The 22,089-nt window shown below is 60.5% G+C and overlaps 1 protein-coding gene across 1 annotated transcript; it reads right to left on the bottom strand.

The window, feature by feature from the left end:
• Positions 1 to 8,503: 8,503 nt before the first annotated feature.
• On the bottom strand, positions 8,504 to 13,049 carry HMX1 (H6 family homeobox 1). The gene is made up of 2 exons (XM_019711476.2): positions 12,463 to 13,049; positions 8,504 to 9,735 (listed from the first exon to the last, which is right to left on the bottom strand). The coding sequence occupies exons 1-2, from the start codon at positions 12,854 to 12,856 to the stop codon at positions 9,086 to 9,088; spliced, it is 1,044 nt and encodes a 347-aa protein (XP_019567035.2). The 5' UTR covers positions 12,857 to 13,049; the 3' UTR covers positions 8,504 to 9,085.
• Positions 13,050 to 22,089: the final 9,040 nt, after the last annotated feature.

The raw sequence follows: 22,089 nt of genomic DNA, 5'->3' as shown, positions 1-22,089 counted from the left end.
TAAGGACAATGAGCCCCAGGCTTCAAGTGGCTGGGGTTCTGGGGTCAAGTCCTGGATGTGTCCCTCTGCCAGGCCCTGCAAGAGAACCGGATTTTCAGAGGAGAGTCCCTGGGAAGTCCCCGCAGGGCAAAGGAGTGGGAGATCCGAGAGGGCATCAAGCCGAGGGTGGGCATCCTAACAGACCTGGTTTCCCCTGGGGCCTCCCACTCCCTTCTAGTCAATACTCAGGGGGCAATCGCCCCTCTGCTTCCTGGGGCACCTACTGTGGGGAGGGGCACACCCTGAGCACTGGGTTCAGGAGCTTCTTCCCTTCTTGGGGCCACATTGGGTTTATCTGTAACGTATGCAGGAGGTGAGACTGGAGCTGGCAACAATCCCTTTCAAGGAGCTGGGGGTTTGCTGAGGAGGTGGCTCAGAGGCTGTTGCCACTCCCCATGGATGGACTTTTTTAGGGGGCCCCTGTCTACATAAACAATTGAATCATCACAAATCAGCATGTCAGCATCATTCTGGAGGTCCAATCTTTCCAACCCTGTAGCTAGCCAGGCGGCCTTCCAGGAATCCGGGCCCACACAGGTCTCCTGCCAGCTTGGAGCTCCCCTCTGGGACCCCACTAAGGCCCAGGTGGGTCCCCAGCATCCCAGAAAGCCTTAGAAAATTCCAAGGAAGGCATCCCACAGTGTGGGGCCCTCGGAGGCAAAGCCTGGGGCACAGAAGAACTGCCTCTGACACACACACCCCCACCATGCGGTAGGAAAAGAAATCCTCCAGGACCAGGGAGAGGAGCTTTGAGGAAGGATGGAGGGGAGGCGCTGAAGGAGCCAGGCCTTCTGAGCTGCTGAGCTGCCCTCACCCGCCCAGTCTTCCCCTGCGGCCCAACCAGGAAGGGGGGCTGCAGGGCTGTGCTCTTGTCCCTCGCTGGCCTGGCGTCGTTTCCCCCACCAGGGGGAAGAGAGCTGGACACAGCTCTGCCTTCCGGGACAGGTAGTCTGTGCCATCTGGAGCTGGATGGGGACCTCAATCCTCACTCATAAAATGGGGACATCACCCCTCCCCGGGTTATTGAGGAAGTTTAGTGAGACAAGTCCGATAAAGCGCTTGATCAGCTCCCAGCTTAAAGAAAGCCCCAGTGGGGGTGGGGCAGGGGCGGCAGAGCGGGCAGCAGGCCCAGCGTCCGCACCTAGATCTGCGCCCATTTCTGGATGCTGACTGTCCCCGCCACCTGTGTATTTGGGACAGAAGAGGAACAGTTGCCGGTGGTGGGAGTTGGGGCACAGGCGTGTGGACAGGACGGGTCTCTGCTGGGAACCAGGCAAAGCAGAGGGGTATGTGCCGGGAGACTGGGAGGTTGGACCCTCGCCAGGCAGACGACAGTGCGAAAGGTGCCTGTGGGGTCAGGGGGTGCAGCTTTGATCATGGAGGGCTGTTGACATGTGTGTGGGCCTGCGAGGACTCTCGGATGCGCGCCCCGTGGCTGTCTCGGAGCCCCCGTGGGAGCATGACTGTGTGTGCCAACGGGGGTAGGGACAGCGAAGTGACGTGCCCGGCCCAAGCCATGACAGGCAGCGAGCCCGGCAGAGGACAACGCTCTGGGGCCTGTGGGCTGCGGTGGATGCTGAGCAGGGGCACGGAAGCCAACCCTGAGCCCGCGCTTTGTCCTTAGATCGCACCGCCTTCATCACTGCTACCTGCCCGCTCCACCACTGGGCAAGCTGAGCTCGGAAGGGCGAAGTGATTCTCCCAAAGCCGCGCAGACGATCAGTGAAGGCAGTGCATGGTTCGGCGGTCTTACCAATGAGCCCCATCTTTCCGCGAGAGTAGAGTGGACAGGGAGAGTGCCCCCACGCGAGGGCCAGATGGCAGGGATCCAAGCAGAGCTGCCCCTCGAAGGGCCGAGGTGCGAGGCGGTGAACCGCCAGGTCTCCACCTGCGCTCCTCAAACTTCACTCCTCTCTAGCCTTCGGATTTAACACAGGCTTCTTCCAGAAGCCTTCTGGGACTCGGGCGGGCTCAGGCACCTCCCTTCTCTCAGGCCCCAGCCCCTGCGCTAAGCTGGAGCTCGACGCCCTTCTCGAGGAGGTGGCGCGGAGGCCGGACGGATCAGCCGCGCGGAGTCGGAGGGGAAAGGGGTGAGCGGTGAGAGGAGTGCGGGAAGGGGCGAGGTGAGACCCGAGGGGCGGGCCCGAAGGCGGAGGCAGACTCCGAGACGCCGCGGAGACGCCAGGTGAGCCGGCGGGGGGCACGGAAGGGGCCCGGGCGCCGCCGGGAAGAGTGGGGGCGGGGCCGGAAGGGCTGCGGTGGGGGCGGGGCGCCCCGGAGGGCCCCGCGCCGGGGGGTCCAGAGCAGCCGCGGCCCTTTTCTCCGAAACCCGGAGGCCCGGCCGGGGAAGGGGTGCTGTGCGCTGGGTGTCCGCGGGTCCCGGGAGCGGCGAGGCTGGCGCCACTACCAATTTCTCTCTTTCAAGCTCGGGCAGCTCCGCGGGCCCGGGAGTCTTTACCCTCATCTGCCACCCGGCAATCTCACGCTCGGACAGGGGACGAGCCCAGCTCAAGGGCCTCAGTGAGGGAGGCGCGGGGTTCGGACGCGCAGCAGCGACCAAGACTCCCACCAGTTCGACCCGGCGAAGCAGGGCCTCGAGGGTCGGAATCTGCGCGTCGCCGGGTCCCGCAGTACGCGCTTCCAACGGCCTAAATCCAGAGCGGTCTCCGCAAAGAAATCAAACTTTGAAAGGGGCCTTCCCGACCCCACCTGGGCCATTCGGAAGCGGGGAGGAATCATGTCCGGGAGAGGGAAATAGAACGAAGGGAGACCGCGATTAACGGGGATGAACGCACGGTCGGAATCCTGGGCGCCGGTGGAGGGAAGGGAGCAAAGAATAGAGACGAGAGGCCGAGACCGACCGGGAAGACTGCGGAGAGGGAACCGCGCAGCTGGGCAGGCGGAGCCCCAGAGGCAGCGGTGAGGTGGTGCGAATCAGCGCCTTTCGCCAGGGTACTGGCGAGATCCCGGGGGAGACCCGCAACTCGGGGCTGGGCACCCCCATCCCAGAGGCCCCTCCGTGCACCTTTCCGCCCCTGTCTCCCCTCCCTCTTCCCCTGGAGCCTCCCGCCTGGGTGCTCACAGCGCCAGGATCTGGGAGCCCAGCCCCTCGCCAGAGGGTAGGGCACACCCTTCGGACCGACCTGTCTCTGGGGAGCTCCAAGCACGTGATCCCTCCTCCATCTGCCCTCCAGGGGTCTCCCGCCCAGACGTGCGTGGGCCACCCAACCCACTTCTGCTTGTCTCCCGCGCTGTGGACTTAGGGACGCCGAAAACGTCAAGGATCTTCCAGGGAAACGAAAGACACGAACCTGGGACGAGACGGGCCGCGGCGGAGCCGTCTCCCGAGCCCACAGCGCGATCAGACCAGCCGCACAGGCAGCTGGAGATCGCGGGCGGTGTTGGTGACTCGGGCGCTCGGGCCGGGAGGCGGCGCCAGTGATCCCGCAGCCATGTTCAGTCCCCGCGGGTCTCCGAGGCCTTCCCGCAGGGCAGGCAATCGCAGGCGCGGGTGCTCGGGGTGGGGGAACCCAGAGGAGTCCCCGGGACAGTGGGGGAGGGGTGGAGGCAGGGAAAGCTTCGTGGAGAAAGATGAAGATCTGAGACTGAAACACGTCTGCAGAGATCGAATTCACGGGTTTAATTCGTACGTTCGGAGTAAGCAGAAAAAAACAAAAAACAAGCAGGGTGTAGGCTGGACCAAGGTCAGACTCGGATGGGATGAAAACAACCTTCAACAAAACAGCCCCCGGCAGAGACAAGACAAATCAGCCGCCAGGAACACACACTCCTGATGTTTCTTGTAATCACTTTTAAAGCATTTTCATTATGGAAGTTTTTAAAATATAAAACAAACTAGAGGGAGCCTTGAAATAAACCCCTGTACTCACCCCCATTCAACAACCATCGACTCCTGGCCAATCCAGTTTTATCTGTGCTTCTTTTTAATTTTCAGTATTTAATTAATTTGTTTTGTTGCGATATTTACAAGCAAAAAACGCAAACATTTCACCGGTAAATACATAAGTGCGTCTTTAACTGATAAGAATTTTTTAAAATTAGCAATATGGCTATAAATCACCTCACAGTAAATCCATAGCGTCATCTGACACTCAGAAGCGGTTGACTTTAATGGTGGAAATGCAGACAACTTATTTCTGTTTCGACTTCACTGCAATTCCCAGATAATCAATAATATGCTCTATTACTTTTATCATTAAAACAATAAAATTGGAGGACAACAGCTCCGGGAGCCCGCGAAAGCCAAGCAGGCAATTCCTGGGTTGGGTCTCCAGGCAATGACGCCGCAGATGGCCCCACGGGTCTCGGTTTTCTCTTGGTGTCTTTGTCTGGCACGTCCATTCCAGATTCAGAGCTCAGCGCTGTGAGGACAGGGTGGCCCTCTTCCAGCCCACCTTCGAGGGGGTGTCCACCTCCCACTCCTTTCCCCAAGAGGGCGGTGGGCTGTGCAGCCAGTCTTGGTCTGAACCGCCTCTGGGACCTGGCTTGGATGGCAGGGTCCCAGCGATATTCCTCACTAACGATTCCGAGAGGGAAGGCGGGACCCCACTTCCCAGCAGGACCCCTCCACAGGCAGGCAGCTGGGTGGACTCCTGCACTGACCATCGGAGAGGTGGGCAGCCAAAGGGAGTTATCCAGCTGATTTTATTGGTGGGGAGGGATACTTAGACCCTGCTCGAACAGCAGTCTTGGCAGGAAAGAGTGACTCTGGTGCAGGGTCTGGCCCCAGGGATGGGGCAGCTGACCTCCATGGCACGAGGTAACTTCATGGGGTCCCTGCCCCCGATTCTTTGCCCCGCTTGGAGCCTCAGTTTCTCTTTCTGAGAATTACCAGATGGGGCCAGAAGACCATAAAGGATGCTTGAGAGAGAAAACTGCAAAGACAAGGAAAAGAGAAGCCCACCTGGCTGCCGTCCCTCTTGGCGCCCACCTGCTTGCTACCTCCCCAGTTTCCAGCCCCTTCTGTCTCAACCCAGGCAGGTAGCCTTCTGGTCTCTCTGGGAACACTTCTCCCCAAGCCAGGCTTTGGGGGAGGAGGTTGGAGCCCACTAACCGCCCCTAGCCTGCGCCTGATGAGAAGGGTGGGTGGGGAACCGCCAGCTAGAAGAAGGGTAATTTCTGGCGCTTCTCTCACCAGGACTTTGGATCAAGTGGGCAGGAGGGAGCCCTGGTGTGGCCTGGGTGGTGGGGGTGAGGAGCAGAGCAACCACCTGGGGAGAAGTGGGCAGGTCTGGTTTGGGTGGAGGGTGAACCGAGCTGTGAGTTGCTGTCAGATTGCAACTCCAAGTGTTCCCTTGACCCGAAGACGTTCCCAAGTCCTCACAGCACCTTAGTGGCCCATTCAGGGTCCCACCTTCAGAAGTCCCAAAGGAGGAGCTGTAGGTGGAGCTGATTCTCAGGAAGGCGCTGGTGGAGACTTGGGAGAGGCCCAGAGGAGTTGGGTCACGCCCCCGTCCCCCAGTGTGAGCCCTGGTGCCTGGGAGGAGTGTTCTTGAGACGCTGGCCCAGTACCCTGTCGGCCTAGCTCAGATTAGAGAAGGCTGAGCATTTACAGGTTACAGCTCTCCATCCTCAGCACAGTCTCTGGTGGGGAAACTGAGGCCTGGAGAAGAGAAGGGGTTTGCTCAAGGTCACTGGGGGAGTATGGATGGACCCGGGCCAGCGTCCAAAGCCTATTGGATCCACCTGGGCTCAAGGACTCTGCGACTGAAGCCCTGGACAGCCCTTGGTGGCTGAATTGGGCCTCACTGAAGGGGCGGGTGGGGTTGGCGGTTTGGGATGGGGAGGGCAGCGTGGTGCGGACAGATCGAAGCCATTCATCTCCTGCCAGGAGTGGAGCCAAAGCGCTGATGTTTGCCAGGGATCGATGGTGCTGGAGCTTGGGGCCCGGCGGTCCCCAGCCTGGTCCCGCACGCCCTCTAGGGCTTCCTGGGCGTCTCTCTCTGGTTGGGCAGCCGCTGCTGCATCATGCAGGGCGCTGGATAATCATGGGGTAGGGCTGGTGTTCCTGAGCCCAACCTGCCTCGCTTGTGTTGGAATCCAGCTTCTACACTTCGCTGTGAGGCTCAGAGCTTAGGAGACAAGGGCCAGGCCCTTCGGTGGAGAACAGCCCCTCCACCTCCTGCTCGCTCCATCCGGCCTGGGTACCTGGATGAGCCCGGCAGGCACGGGAGCCACTTGCCAGTCTAAACTTTCACTGGTTCCATCGGAAGACACAGCCCTTCTCTCCCAAACCACCCCGCATTTGTAGCCACATAGACCCTTCCTCCCTGCAACAGGGCGCCAGGCTCAGGCCAAGTGGCTGTGTTCTCTGCTTCCCGGTGGAGCTTCTAGACGCGGCATCCACACGCTCCTCACCCTTTGTGGCCTGTGGTCCCAGTGCAACATGGCTGCCCTGGCTCAAGGGCCCCTGCACAGAGCTCTGGTGGGTGTGGACCGACCCACCGCTGAGGGCACCCACCTGAGGACCTCGGCACCACACTGCGCTCAGTGGCACGCTGCAGACACCATGTCACCTCGGGACTGTACCCGCATGAGCCCTAAACAGTCAAATAAAACGGTTCCATCCTGGTGATGACTCTTTTTACCTGCGTTTTAATGATACCATTGCCACCTGTAAGCGGGGTGGGTGCTGCATGAGGGCAGGATGACCGGTTGCCGGCCTGGCCCTGGCGTGTGGATAGAAAGAGGCAGAGACAGCGTGGCAGCTCTGGGCAGGGACCTGTGCTGACTGGGTGGCTGTGTCCTTTGGAGGGCTGGCGGTGATGTGTCCGCTGACCGCATGGGGCCATCACAAAAGTACCAGAAGCTCGGAGCAGGAGGGTTCCATGTGGAGCCTGAGCAGGGATGGGAGGCCTAGAGAGGGCCCGGTGGGGAGGAGAGTGAAGGAAGAGAGATGGAGAGGAGGGTGGACACAGCCCTGGAGTGGCCAGGAGGGGCCTCCTTAGCATCTCGCTGACCAGGAGCGAAGGTCTTTGAAAGTAACTAGCAGCAAACTCGTTTTGTTTTGTTGAAGCAGATCCTAAAAGTCCCTTCTAGACAAAGTCAAAATCTAGTTTCAGTGGCTGAGAAAAGCAGCAGCATGGAGCAGCACCCCACCCTCACCCCCAGGACAGGCGACTAGGTGACCTGAGCCCTGGAAGGGCTGAGGGGAGGCTGAAGTGCTGAGGTGGTGGTTCCACCGCACCAATGGGGTGGGGAGCTGGATTGGAGGAGAGACCCCACATGTCTTCTCAAGATGAGCTCAGAGCTGGAGGTCTCAGGGCCCAGAGGGGCGAGGACCGCCTGGATCAAGGACTGTCCCCCAGGGAGCCGGCCCCGCGGGAGCTTTCAGGGGCCTGGCCTGGCTGGGGCAGGGGATGATTCTGGGGCAGAGAGCTGGAGGGTAGGGGCAGACAGACAACACGCGTGGCACCTGCCGCTGGGCCGTCTGGCTGAGAATGGCTAGAGGCTCCGCGTGTCACCCCGTTGCTGCTCATCTCGGCCGGCCCGGGAGTGTTTGCTCCCATCCAAAGCCCGGACGGAGGTTTGCAAGGGGGCTCAATTCTGTCACAGAAGCAACCCTTTCAACCCCGAATGACCTCTCTCCCCAGGCTGCAAAAGCACACACACTGAAGTGTCCCTTCCTGGTGCAGGGGTCCATCTTCAGGCTGCAACACCCCAGCCTGGGGCTGATGCAGGCGGGGTGAGCACAGTGACCCAGACCACTGGAGTAAGCTGTCCTTGAGCGCCCATAGCTTGGCCCGGAGCTGGGCCTGCGCCCACGGTCCGAGCCCCCAGCTAACCTGCGACTGCGATGATCCAGGGGCTGCTGCTTGGCTCGTGCTTGGCTGGAACCAGTGTTCCCCGCCTGATCTTGTAGGAAGCACCAGTGTTCGGTTTTGGCCAGAAGAAAAAACCCATATGGTTAGAGATGGCTGTCAACTCCAGTGCAGGATGGGGCAGTGGACACGGGGGAGGGGCACACAGCCCCCTGTGCCAAAGGAGAGTGGCCAGCGGGCTCTGCCTTCACCTGCCTGTGATTTGGTTTCCGTGGAGACCCCTGAGCTCCAGGATATGGGACACCCTGTGTGTCCCCTCTCCCTCCCCTCGCTTACTTCCTTTATGGTCCTGCTGGGCTTGCCAGTGGGGTGAGTGTGTGTGTGTGTGTGTGTGTGTGTGTGTGTGTGTGTGAGCACAGCCTCCCCCCACCTCAGACTCCTGCCAGGTCTGCCCACCTGCCCACCTGCCCCCAGCCTGGCCGGGGCTCTACCGGCCGCTGGTCAGCACTGGTAAGTGCTTTAGGAGGGAGAACCAGTGCCCACTCTTGGCCTGCTACCAGTGGGGGGCCCGGCGCCAGTGCTCACAAAGCAGGAGAAACCGTCCAGAAAACATCCCTTTTTATTCCATACGCAAATAAGTAGATTCATTTAAAAAAAAAAAAAAAAAGTCTTCGCGGCTGGTGGCTGCAGCCCAGGAGAGAAGCCCCGGTCTGGCCCTGTCTTTAGAGTGGACAATCTGAGAAGCCATCTCCACAGGGGCTCTCTCCCCCAGGTTCTCTCTCTGCCAGCCCATTGTCAAGGCCATAAGGCTGATCACAGTCCTCAGGTGGCCTGCCGTCCTGGTCCCTTCGTGGTACCGGGAAGGGGCTTTTGTGTTGGGGGGTGGTCACCTCTCCCGCAGCACCTTGGAGCCTGTTCGTGGTTTGTCTTTTCCGTGGGCTGGCCGGGTGCTGGCTCCCTCCTGAGGGGGTGGCTAAATTCACTTCTAGGCTAAGACCTGACCCCAGGGGCTCTGGGCTGCATGGCCACTGTCTCTCGGTGATACCCTCTTCCTGCGGGGGTCCAGCCTTGCAACTTTTTGGGGAGCCACCGTCAGTAGCGTCCCTGTTACATTTTGGGGGAGCTTGGGATAAAGCCTCCGACGCCAGGGCCGCAGCTAGCAATCCCGAGGAGCCAACCCTCCAGGATGGCCCCCTGCGCCTCGCACCACCCGCGCATCCACAGAGCTCCCTCGTGGCCACGGGAGTGGGCCCAACGGGTGGGGCTCACACCAGGCCGGGCATCTGCGCCCGCAGAAAGGGCACGGAGGCAGCCGCCGGGAAAGCGGCCAGCGGATAAGCGAGGGCCCCTGAGAAGCCGAGCAGCGGCGGGGGCGGCGCGGGTGCGCTGGGCGCCAGCGGGAAGGGCAGTGCGGCGGGGGGCGCGGCGGCCGCAGCTGGGGTGCTTTCGTGGTAGAGCACCGGCACGCGCACGAGGCGCTGCGCGCCCGGCGGGGACAGGCTAGCGGCTTCCAGCTCAGCCGCCAGCTGCCGCTTCCACTTGTTGCGGCGGTTCTGGAACCAGATCTTGACCTGCGTCTCGGTGAGCTGCAGGGAGGCGGCCAGGCCGGCGCGCTCGGCGCTGCTCAGGTAGCGCTTCAGGTCGAAAGTGGACTCGAGCTGGAAGACCTGGCTACGCGAAAAGACCGTGCGCGTCTTCTTCTTTCGACCGCCGCCAACGGCCACGCCGCCACGCGCCTCCCCTGCCGCTGCCGGGGCCTCCGCCAGCTCCGCCGCCTCCTCCGCGCCTGCAGCCGGACCCCGCGCCACCAGTTCCGCCGCCTCCCGCTGCACCGCTCCCGGCCGGGGGCCCCGCTGCCAGGCGCCCTCAGCGCGGCCCATCTCCTCGCCCGTCTCCGGTGAGTCCCGGTCACTGGCTGCAGGAGAGAGAGGAGCACACGGTTGGTTCTGGGGGCCGCTCCCCAGACCTAGTTGCTGAAGCCAGTTGCTCCCACCACGCCATGAGATCACCCACAGCCACAAGCAGGGAAATATCCCTGCCACAGGCCCCCGCGTCCGGTACCGCGGCAGAGGGCACATCTCGCGGGGACAGAAAGGCAGAGCCATAGGAGGTGGACCTGAAGACCTACCCTACACCACACCAACACTTCGGCCACACGTGCATACCAGAGACGAGAGAAAAGAGGACAGAAGAGAAACAAATACAAACAGAAACACAAACAGAAGGCTGACTTCTGTAACCACAGCGTTGCATTAAAACATACAAACGGTCCACAGACCATCTCACAGGAGGACAGATGTCCTGCAGAGAAATGTGCGAGTTAGAAAACAGCACAGAGACACCCCCTGCTCCCCAGCCCCAGACATAGAAATAAAGACCTGCTGTGGCCCCTCCCCATGCACGCTCAGGAGCAGATGCCAAATTCCCGCCTGCACAGAAATATTTCTGCAGGAGGACAAACAAATGCAAACAATCTCCAAAAGAGAACTCCAGCGCCCAGGGGACACTGGGATGCCCACTCACCCCCCATTTCCTGACCCCTAACCCAGATGCCCATGGAGATGTGTCCACGAAACCCACAACCACACTTGAAGGGAACACATACTGCTCGACAGAAACACTCAGCCATTCGCACCCCACTCAAACACATGAGGCCGTATCCGGGTCCAGCCTGTGGGTTTGGGGGGGCACAGAAGGCCACAAGGGGCCCCTGATCTGGTGCTCCAAGTACTGAACTCCACCTCACCTCCCAGAGGTGAGGAGATGCCCCAGGGCTAGCAAGAGATGGTGCCACCAAATGAAATTCGGTCCAGGGCCCAGATTCCAGGCCTGACATGGAGAGGGCCTGGGCCTGAGTGCAGGGCTCACCAGGCCACCTCAGGCTAGGCTGCCCTCCACCCCCGCCCCCCAGCCTCCATGCAAAGGCCCACATGCTGGAGGTTCAGCTAGACTTTGGCCAGGTGGCCCTCAGAGGGCTACGGACTCGGGCAACAGTGTGCCCGCAGGGTGAGTGTCTGCCCGCCCCTACAAGGTGTGCAAACACTGCTGGCCTCTGTGTGAGGGGCTTGGGCTATCACCTGTCACCTATGGAGGAATGCAGATTTCCGTGTGCCCTAGCCTAACCCTGGTGGCTAAGTCCTCACTGTTCCCATAGAGGAGTCAGGTTCCAGGCTGGCATGCCTGCCATCAGATATAGGGAGCCTCTGCCTCTCCACAACACCCCACGCCCCCAGACTCACAGAAACCCATGAATTGCCACAAGGTGCCAAGCCAGCTTGCCAGCTCTGGTGCAAATGGGACCTTAACCCGCATTGCACGAAATAAGAAGGAGCTGCCTCTTGGGGACTGCCTGAGGGGCTGCTGGTGGGGGTGGTGGGGGTGGGAGAACACATTTCACCCTGAGAGAGCTTCTTCAGAAATACCCCCAGAAGGGCCCTAAGTCTGACCACTCGATTTCAGGGGACTCACTGTGGCCTGCTCACATTTACGGGAGGAGGGGGCTGACTTTCTGCGTGTAGGCTCTCAGACCCAGGTCCTTCTGCAAGGGGGTTATCCAAGAGGGGAGAGGGGTCTGCCCCCTACTCCAGCACACATGAACACGCCACAGAGCTAAGAGCCCAAAGACTCCCCCGCTGGCCTCAGTGTGTGTGTGTGTGTGTGTGTGTGTGTGTGTGTGTGTGTGTGGGGGGGGGCTGGAAAAGCCTGGGGGCCACGTTGGAATGGATTCCTGGTCTTCCTCCCAGGAGTCTCCTGGCAAAGGGCAGGTCCCCAAGGGAGGCAGTGACCCTGGGGAGAGGGAGCAGAACTCAGGAGTCCGAATGAGTGGGTTCTGAGGCTGAGAACCCCCACGGGCAGCCCCAAGCCCTCATCGGGGAACAAAGGCAGGAAGGGGGAGGGGCAGAAAAGGAAGGGGGTGGGATTGGGGGCTTTGGAACAGGCTCCCCTCTTGCCTAGCAAACCACAGAGGTGGGGCCTGGGAGGACCAAGAGGGAGGCCCAGGCCCCTGCGCCGGCCTGGTGTGCAGCTCTAGAGACAGGACTTTGGGGCACGGACATGGAGGACTGCTTCACGCCCATCCAGCCCCCCACAACAGAGGCTCCCTCTGCTCAACCACCTTATTTTTCCGTGTCTGACTCCACTTTGTCTTCCTCCCTTTTCCTCCCTTTATCTTTTCTCTCTCCCACTCATGGGGTTCTGTTTCTGCATCTCCCTCTCCCCTTTTTCCTCTCCCAATGTCCCTCTCTTCCTGCATCCCTCCCTCTTCTCCCACCTTCTCGGCTTCCTGTCTTTCCCTGTCACATTTCGCATTCCCTGCTTTTCTCTTCAGCTGTCTGTTGTCCCCTCCCCAAGTCCCCCCCTCTGTGGGCTCTCCAGCCTCCCTATCAGGTAGAGCCTGGCGATCAGTGCAGTCCAGACCCTCTGAAACCTTCTGCCCGCGGGAGCTCCCTTTGCCAGAGAGTGGGCCTCCAAACCCGCCCAACTAAGGACTTTGCTGGGGCTCCACACGACCCAGACCCTGCTACACACTGGAGGAGGGTGGCCCAGAAAGGGCGCCGATGAACACGAATTCCTGGAGCAAATGCGCGGGGAGAAAGCGGGGGCCCCACCGCTTGGCCCACCCGGTCCCCGCGCCCTCACTCACTGTCGGGACTGAGGCCGCCTCCGTAGCCGCCGTGTTCCGGCGGGTACCAGCGCGTCGCGCCGCCGCAGCCCAGAGCATAGGGCGGCCCGGGACCGGGGGGCGGCCGGGGACCGAGGCCCAGCGCGCCAGGCCCAAGCAGCGCCCGTGCCCGCGCCTCCCCGCCCGGCCCCGCGCCCGCGCGCAGCTGTCTCCGCCGCTGCAGCCGCCGCCGCCGCGCCTGCTCCGCGTCCTCATCCTCCGGGTCGTCGTCGTCCTCCTCCTCGTCCTCGCGGCCGCCGCCGCCCTGGGCCGCGCGCCCAGCGCCTTTGGCCTCGGCCGCCAACAGGTTCTCGATGAGAAAGGAGGAGGCGCGGGCTGGCGTGGCCCGCCCGGGCTCCGTCAGCTCGTCCGGCATCGCGGCTGCGGGCCCGTCGGGCTCTGCCGAGCTTCTCGGGATCCCGGGCGCCCGGGGCGCGGCCGGTCCCGGTCCCCACTGGGGACAGTGGCGCGCTGCTCCCCGGTGCACGCGCGGGCCGACCCTGGGGCTGCTGCCCGCAGCGCTGGCGTCGAGCCCCGCGGGACAGGCGGCGGCCTCCGCGCTGGGCTGGGCTGGGCTGGGAGCCGGTGCGCGCCGACAGCAGGCAGGGCAGCCGCCTCGCTAGCCTTTCACCTCGCGGCTCTAGTCGCCGCCCGGGCCGGCCCCGCTGGGGGCGGGGAGGGGAGAGGGAGGGGCCAGCAGGGGCGGGGCAGCGCGGGCCGGGAGGGCGGCCAGCATCAGCTCTAGGACGCCGCGGCGGGACCAAGCGCGGCCACTGAAAAGAGACGCAGCCAGATCCCGGCGCGCAGGCGGTCGCGCGGCCGAGGGCGGGCGGCCCGGGACTCAGGCTGGGGGTTGCGTCGCGTCGGATCCCGCGTGATCCTTTTCCCCAGTGCGTGCCACTCGCGCTGGGGGGTGGAGGTGGGACCTCGGCCGGGCGACCGACCATTGGCTACGGGGTCCCGATGAGAAACAGGCTGGCCAATCACTGTCGAGCAAGAGCCGTAATTACCTCGCGGCAGAGAGTGTTGGACCCAGCAGAACTGTGTGTGTGTGTGTGTGTGTGTGTGTGTGTGCGCGCGTTATGTGCATGTATGCATGGGTGTGTGTGCGTGTATGTATATGCGCATGTATAGGGGGGCGTGAGGACCCCGGGGCTTCCAAGAAACCGCAAGAAGCTGGACCACAGTCATTTTTTTAAAGACCGCCGAGTGTCAGGGCTGCACAATTGTGGCATATTTTCATATTTACACTTAATGAAATATGTTAATGCCAAATGTATGCAATAGAACTCCAGTTCCCAGGCTCAGTCTCAGAGTGTAAGGAAATGCTGACACCCCCCAGTCCCATAGCCCCGCCTGATGTCACGCTGAGTGAGAGCGGGTCCCCAACGTCCCACTCCTCGCGAGGCCGGGGCTTTAGAAGGGGGGCGGGAGCTTCCAACCTAGCCACTGCTTCGCCGCGAAGGGCTGGAGGCAGGCCTGTTTCCTCTTTGAGCCTCGGTTTCTGAGACTGTGGAATCCTGGTGAGTTACCTCCCATTTCTGCAGCAGGGAGTGCAGTGACAAACATGTAACCGGCCCACGCTGTCACGCTCGGAGCTGTGGCCGCTCAGGAATATCCTTCCGACCCGCCTCGGCGGGAGCAGCGAGTCACCGCATCGCAGCGCGGTCGCGCGGGACAAGCCGGCTTCACAGAACGCGGGTCATCTCTGGAAGACACATCCAGCCGCGGAGGACCAGCCAGGGGCCCCTGTCCAACCGAAGACCGCCCGCACTCCTCGAGGGCGGCTGCAGGTCGGGCTTCCAACTCGTTTTAACATCTCAAACGACGACCGCGGAGGGCGCGGAGGAAAACAGACGCGAGGACAGACTACCCCAGGTGGTAAGTGGTTCTGCCAGGCCTGAATTCACACCCTTGGGACCTGGGGCCTTCCCCGCACCGATGCCTGGAGGCGGATGGGAGAGCGGAGCAGCCGCCAGTGAGGCCGTGCGGGCCGAGGTTAGGCCAGGGAGCTCTGCCCGCCTGCGGCCGCAGAGACAAACCGCTGCGCACCCTGGATGGGAGCCTGTGGACGCCAGCCATCCCCGACGCCCTTCACCTGAGGGCGCATTTCTTCCGGGGCTGCCAGGAAGGCCTGTGGTGCCCAGTGGAGGCGACCGCGGGTGGGAGGGGGATTTTCTGCAGACCCAGGACCAGACGCTGGACCCGTCTCTTCTGGCCCTCACATCCTGCGCCAAGTGGGGCAAAGACGATTTGTGACAGCCCTCACCCGATTGTTTAACTCCAGCCTGGCGGCGGACACAGATACGCCCCACCCATAGATGAGGACACGAGCTGGGGGCTTAGGGAAAAACTGGGTCTCCCCACCACTGCTCCCTGGGGCACCCCAGCCAGAGGGCTCCCGCCAAGGAGAAAAATGACCTCCCTAGACTATTTGTAAGGGAAGCGCTAGTTCCGAGCTCCTCACCGACTAACTCGGGGGATGCTGCCAGATGAGGAAACTGACGCCAGAGAGGGACCGTATAAAAGACACTGGCTGTGGGGAGGAGTGCCTTCCGGATAACAGCCTCGGCTAGGCTGCCCTGGGCTCTCCAGTAAGCCGCCCGTTCACAGTCTCTGGAACCGCAAGCCTGAGAGGTGCGGGCTGGCTGGCCCATTTCTCCCAGCACCTTCGGGATGGCGCTGCCTCAGAGGAAGTCCTGATTCTCTCTGCTCCCAGGCCGTGTTGCCCTGGGCGGGGCCTCACACCCGACCTGCTTCCTCTCCTGTAAACCTGGGTAGCAAGCGTCGTGTCTGGGCTGGGTTGTTGAGAGTGGAGGCTGGACACGGCCAGGCAGCGGCCCCAATCACTGAGTGCTCGCTGGCTTGTCCCTACTGTTGCTGGGGGGCCCGTGGGGGATGGGAAGAGGGGAAGCGATGGGTCTAGGTGGACCCGAGCGGAGGTGAGTGGGCCTTCCTCTGCCGGCACCGGCCTTCTGGGGGTTGTGGAGGGCAGCGGGCAGCGGCTGGCGCATGCCGCATTGAGTTCCCCGCACTGCTGGCCCTGGGACGCTCCCGACGACGGTGGCGCTCCGTGTGCGCAGAACCAGCAGACTGTCACCACTGCGGCGAGGGTTGGTTAGGCGGGCGTGAATTAGCCTCACGATGCTGGCCCCGGCCTGGGCCTCTGCTCGGCGCTGGTCAGAGCGCAGCCCACGCCCACGTAAGAGGAGAGGCCCAGTTCTGAGAAGAGGCACCGGGCGCGTCGCCTCCGCGGCTGTGCGCGTTCAGACGGGTGGGCAGCTCCAAGTGGCAGCTGTTCTCAACCAGGATGGTCCCCCTGGTAGGGACTCTCTCTCCAGGTTGACCCCAAACCTTGTTGCTTTGAGGGGGATTTCTGGCGTTCCCAGGGGCAGAGCCCAAGTTTCTGGTCACCTTTGGGCACTGGGCAGAATCCGGAGGCTGAAGGACTCGCTCCGCACCCCACCCCAGAGCAGAAGAGTGGAGCCTCAGAGTCAGCAGGTTGTTACCATCTGTCTCCATTTCTGTGAGGGCACTCCCGCAGCCCCCAAGCCCGTCTCTTCCCCCCTCCCTCCTTCCTCCTTCCCTCCCTCCCTCCCTTCCTCCCTCCCTTACTTCCTCTCTTCCTTCCTCCTTCCCTCCCTCCCTCCCTCCCTTCCTCCCTCCCTTACTTCCTCTCTTCCTTCCTCATTCCCTCCCCCCTCCGTCCCCTCCCTCTTCCTTCCCCCTCCCTCCCTCCTTCCCTTCCTTCCTCCATTTCTTTCTGTCCATTCCTGTCCTTCCTCATCCTCCCTCCATCGCCATATCTGCCTGCGCAGTGACCACCGTGGAATCCCAGCAAAGGATCTTAAAGGACACCTGGTGCTCTCCTCATCTAGACAGTGAGCGGGGACTGTGCCTTGTCACCTGTGTCCCTAGTGCCTGGCCCAGGGCTGGTAGCCAGAGATGCCCCGTACGCCCCAGGAATGAGGCAGTGGGAACGGTCCCAAGAGCCTCATAGGTCAAGAGCCAGCAAACTGCACCAGCCACCACCTGTTTTGTTTTGTTTTAATAAACTTTTTCTTCTGGAATAACTTCTACTTTTAAGTTTCAATTTTATCTTATTTTTGCTTCCATCACCTCTCATCCCAATTCCACCTGTGCTTGCCTCATCCCAGGTACCTGCTCTTGTGTATTACTTTACAAAAGCGTATTACATTGCACACCTTTTCTATCTCTCATTGTCACCTTAAAGTACAGATTTGAGATCTATCCCTGCTGACAAATGTAGCAGTGATTTTTTAACCACTGGGTATTAACCCAACAGTCACATACGCCTTGTTCCATTTACTATGGCCGCGTCACATGTTTCCCCAAAACCTGGGGGCGTAAGACAACTATTTATTAGAATGCTTGGGCAGTGGTCTGTGTACTGGGGGCCGTATGGGGCCTCAGCTAGAAGACTAGTTCAGGGAAGGGGGAGACGGGGCAGGGGGAGGCAGGACTGGGGGAGGTGCAGTGGTTTATTTATCTGGGGCTGATGCTGGTATCAGCTGAGCGACCCCTACCTGGGGCCTCTCCTTGTGACCCAGCTTCCACACAACAGGGGTTCCCAGAACAAGTGTGGAGGGGTGGGGGAGGGAGAGGTGAAACCTGGCCTGGGAATCGGGGTATCTCTTTGCTCTCTGCTTTGACTAGAGCAGTCACAGCTCTCATGGGGTTCAAGGGCAGGGGACTTGGACCCAGCTCTCAGTAGGACAAGTATCGGATTATAGGATGAGAAACCCATGTGGTCATTCGGGAAAAGGTTGACCCACCTCTTGGGGGACTCTTTGGTTGCCACCAACTCTCCCCTATTGCAAACAGTATTGGGATGAACAGACCTGCTGTCTTTATGAGAGTTGTCTGAGGTTTGTGCAGCCAAAAGGGAATTCCTGGGGTGAAAGGTCCAGACAGACAGACTCAGCATCACCCAGCATTTCAGGAAGACTCTCCAGCACGACTGTATCTGTTTCCATTTCCTCACATCTTTACCAGAACTTGGTTTTATGTGACTTTCTTCTGTGTGACACTGAAGTGTATGAGGGGAAATCAGGTTTTAGGTCATGATTCTCTGGTTGCTAATAGCAGCTAATTAGTTTGCAAAGCAATGGGGAGCCACTGAAGGTTGTTGAACTGGGGAAGTGAGAGGATCAAAGCTGGGCCTTGGAGGAGTAACCTGAAAGTGACTGCAGGGGCGGGGGGACCGAGAGGAGGAAGTGCCAAGGAGGGTCTTGCCGTGGTGGGTGGTCAGCAGTGAAGCCCATGAGGTCGGTGGCCACGCAAAGGGGTCATTAGGTGGTGCACAGGCTTGGGGGACAGGGGAGTGGAGGGAGGGATACTGCAGGTACCCCTCAGCTGTGGAACCAGGCACTGCCTTCTTTTCTCCTCTTGCAGCCCCTCCTGGCTCAGTCCCGGTGGTGCGGGGAGCAGGGGGAGAGCCCTAGTCCACCCCTACTGGCTTCTCAAATGGTCTGCTCCCCACCTCGCAGCCAGCAGGAAGCATCCCCGCAGCTGTCCAGATGTGCAGTCAGGCACCAGCCTTCAGGTCAGCTCAGCTGCTGAGTCCACTGTGGTCACGAGCAAGTCACTGCCCTCTAGGGACCTCAGTGTCCTCAGCTGTAAACCGGGAATAACAATACTGTCCACCGCCCAGGCTGGAGCTGGGTGGAGTGGAGACAACGGTGTAGGCAAGTCTCTGGCATATATGAAAAATGTTTGCTTTGAAGAAGACCAAGTGTTTGAAGATTATTTGGGCCGCCTTTTGAGGGTCTGGCCTCTTCCTTCCTTGTGAAAGTCTTCCTTTAAACGCTGGAAAGAGGAGGGTCATATTCATAACGTGTTAAGTGGATGCTTCCCAGAGTTCCACTCCCTCCTTGGGAGTAAGGAGGAGTAGGGAGGAGGAGGAAGGAGGAGGGAGGAGGGGGAGGAGGGGGAGAAGGCGCAGGAGGAGAGCGGGACCTGGGAGGAGGAGGAAGCAAAGGGGGAGGAGACAGGGGAGGGGGAGGAGGAGCAGGAGGAGCCCCGCCCCTGCATTCCTGGCGTGCAGGGGCGAGGGGGAGGGGGAGAGCCGGCCCTGGGTCCCGCGGTTCTGCCCCGGGGTTCTCCAGGCTGGATGCAGGCAGCATGTGCTCCCCAGCCCGGCTCCTGCAGCACGGGCGACTCCTCCCAGGCAGTGCCACTCGCCAGCCAAGAAGCCCGCTCCTGATGGGGAGCACCGCCCTTCCCCAAAGGGTCTCAGCCCTTCCCACTGACTGCTCAGAGCTGGGAAGAGGGCTGGGGCACAGAAGGACCCATACCAATGCCTGTCCCCTCAGTGGGGACAGCGGCCCTGACAAAACCACCCCCTCGGCAGGATACTGTGCCAAGCAGGCTGCTCCAACCCTCAGGACCTTTGAAGGGGAATCTGTCCCGGGCCGGAGCTGATCTCTGGACCCGTGCTCACCCCTACCCAGGGCTTGGTGGCTGTGTGTGGCGTGTCCCACCCCCAGCCCTGTCCCAGGAGGCGCTCAGCAAACCTGGGACCCTGCTAAGGGCTCTCACGCGTGAAGGGACCTTTCCCTTCTCTGCAGGTAGATTTCCCCCTCAACATACTCTGGGGAAAACTTTCAAACACACACACAAATGCAAAGACTTGGCCAGAGAGCACCCCCAGTCCCAGCACCCAGATTCCTCCACCAGCCTGTGCTTTTCTGGCTTCATCACATGTGCCCACTAGCCACCCTCTATTCACCCACCTGGGTCCACCCCCCACCCCCATCAATGCCTTTCACAGTCATGTGTGAATTTCAGTCCCAGCTCGCCACTGACCGGACCAGCAGTGAGACTCACTTCTCTTTGTCCTCTGGAAACAGGCCCCTGAGCTGCTGGCTGTGCTGGGGAGACAACGTATGTGAAACTCACGCTCTGGAGACTTCTGCCCCAGGGAACCGCTCCTCCGTGATGATTTTTAAAAACATGATGATAAAGTCACACATGTGACTTCCTGTGTGCATCGCCTCCGCATTCAGCTGTTCTCCTGTCTCTGTACAATTTTGGGAAGCTGTGGTCACTGAGTCAGGGGGCCGGGTGTCTGGTTCTAATAGGAAGAGAGCCTCAAGGTGGGCGCAGGTTTTGGTTTCCACGATGGAGCCCAGATTTGTGGTGCGAGTGATCCAAACCACGGGGGACCGTCAGACAGCTCAGACTGCCTGTGACCTTGATTAGAAGTGACTGGGGTTGGAGAAATGAGGCTGGAACAAAGGGCTGGGGCAGGGAACGGTGCAGGGAACCCCTTCCCAGGAGCCAGCGGGAACCCTGCCAGTCTGGCTCGGCTCTCCCCTCTTGGTCCTGACATGGATGCCTGTGGCCTAGCAGGGCGTATATGTGCCCCCCCCCCCATGTCCACAGGAATGTTTGCCGCGTGAATGTCTGGTTACTGGAGGAGAAGGCTGGCTCAGTTATTCCTTCCACCTTCTGAGGGCAGCGCACTTGTGGGGACTGAGGAAGCCCCACCCCACCCTGCACCCCATCAGAAGTAGCTGCGTCAGAGTCCTGCCACATGTTCAGCAAGTACCAACCCTGCCCCTGCCACAGGCCCGCCCTGCCTGGGGCTTTACACGCCCAGCTCATCAGTGCCCCCAAACCCTGCAAGGACTTCAGGGGAATGGGGACACCGGAGGTTATTCAGCAGGACTTGTGACTGCAAAACACTGAAACCCCCAGGTGCAAATCAGCAGGGAGCGGGTGTGTCAACAGTGACCCATTTTCACACTGCCACCTATGCATCTGGGGAAAGAATGGGGTTCCCTAAATGTGAGACCCCCTCAAGGATCGATGGAGGGGAGCAAGTGACAGTCCAGGATGTGTACAAAGTGTGTGTGAAGGGGAGGGCGAGGACGAAGAGGCACATCACGCAGCACTGGGCGCAGACACATTCATTTGGAGTTGTTTTGTACACATCAGTGATGGGCTGAGTTGCCCCCAACATTCATATACTGAAGTCTAAGCCCCCGTCCCTCAGAATGTAACTTGATTTGGAAACCAGGTCTTTTCAGGTGTAATGAGATAAGATGAGGCCAGCCCAGAAGTCAGGTGACCCCAATCCAATATGACTTGTGCCCTGATAAAAAGAAGGCCCCGAGAAGAGACAGGTGCATGGGAGGCCGCGGGGGGAGGGGGTTGGAGAGGAGCTGCATCGTGACCCCACAAGACTGCAGCACCACCAGGCATGAGAGCCTGGGACACGTCCTCCCCAACGCCCCAGCGGAGTGCGGCCCTGCTGACACCTTGACCTTGGATGTCTGGCCTCCAGACTGTGAGACATCACTTTCTGCTGTTCTAAGCGCCCAGAGTGGGGTCCTTTGTTCCAGTAGCCCCTGGACACAGCACAGAGCACGGCTCCCTTGTCTGGGGGAAGACAGGATGGGAGGGGGCTGGTGAGATCACCCACCCCAGCAGAACTGGGCCCTGGAGGCCATGGTGGGACTATGGTGTTCACACCTTTGCACAGGTTGCATTTCATACTGCGTGCAAGCATTACTGAATTTAAAAAATTAAATGGAAAAAGTAAAAAGTCCCCAAAGCGATGCCCTGGGAGAGAGGAATCATTCAAGGTGGTTGCAGAGAAGCCGACAGAGTCTGGGGGACACTGAAGCCACCGGGCTGGGGAATGAATGCAGAGGGTGTGGGGAAGAGGTGCAGAGAGCCCAGGTGGACAGGTGAGTGAGAGTGGGGGGACAGCAGGTATGGAGGGGCTAGAAGGGTCACGAGCCACCTAAGAGGGTAAAGCCTGCCACTGACTGACAGACTGACTGGCAGAAGTGTGGACTGAGGGGGAGTCCACGTGGGCGGTCCCCAAAGGCCAGCTTGAGGTCCTGGAGGTGACAGGGAGAGCTGGGCTCTGCGGTCAGGCCCACGGGCGGCCACGTGACTACGCAGAGCCCGAACTTCCTCATAGGATAGAGGAATAAAAAGCGCCCCGGTAGCACACAGTTCACAGCCACAATTACGACAGTGTCACCGAGGGCACCCCAGCCCAGGTGAGTGGCCCGCCAGCTCCACTGGCCCTTCAGGTCTCTGCCTTCACCCTGGCCTCTTATTCCACGACGAAAGTGCTTTCTATGTTGTGTAAATAAGACATGCTCAACACAAAGAATTTGAAAATACGTGATGACATAAAGAAGCTAATACAGGCATCTGGAAACCCACCCCCCTGAGACCTCACCACCATCATTCTGGGACCGTCCCTCCCGCATCTCTCAGACGCACAGGCTCAAGCTCACGCACACCCCCCACACTATTACGCACACACTCCCATGCCCCACACCCTCCCACAATCGCACACCCATCCACACCCACACTCAGACATCCCCACGGGCATATGATGCTCCCCCAAATGCCCTCACACACATCCACACCCCCTCACCGCACACCCCACATATGTACGAAGTCCTGACAATTAATTTTGTGAACTCATCCTAGACAAAGTGCTACATACCTCACTGCTGAATATCACTACGGTCACCTTTGAAGGACTCCCCTTGGGAAGCTATGCATGGACGCCAGCGCCTAGTCCACCCTTCAAAGCAATGTTGGAACTCTTTTTCTGGA

Source organism: Rhinolophus sinicus, linkage group LG02, assembly GCF_036562045.2.
Source record: "Rhinolophus sinicus isolate RSC01 linkage group LG02, ASM3656204v1, whole genome shotgun sequence".
NCBI lineage: Eukaryota > Metazoa > Chordata > Mammalia > Chiroptera > Rhinolophidae > Rhinolophus > Rhinolophus sinicus.
Note: the sequence above shows the minus strand (reverse complement) of the source record. Positions and strands in the feature narration are given on the sequence as shown.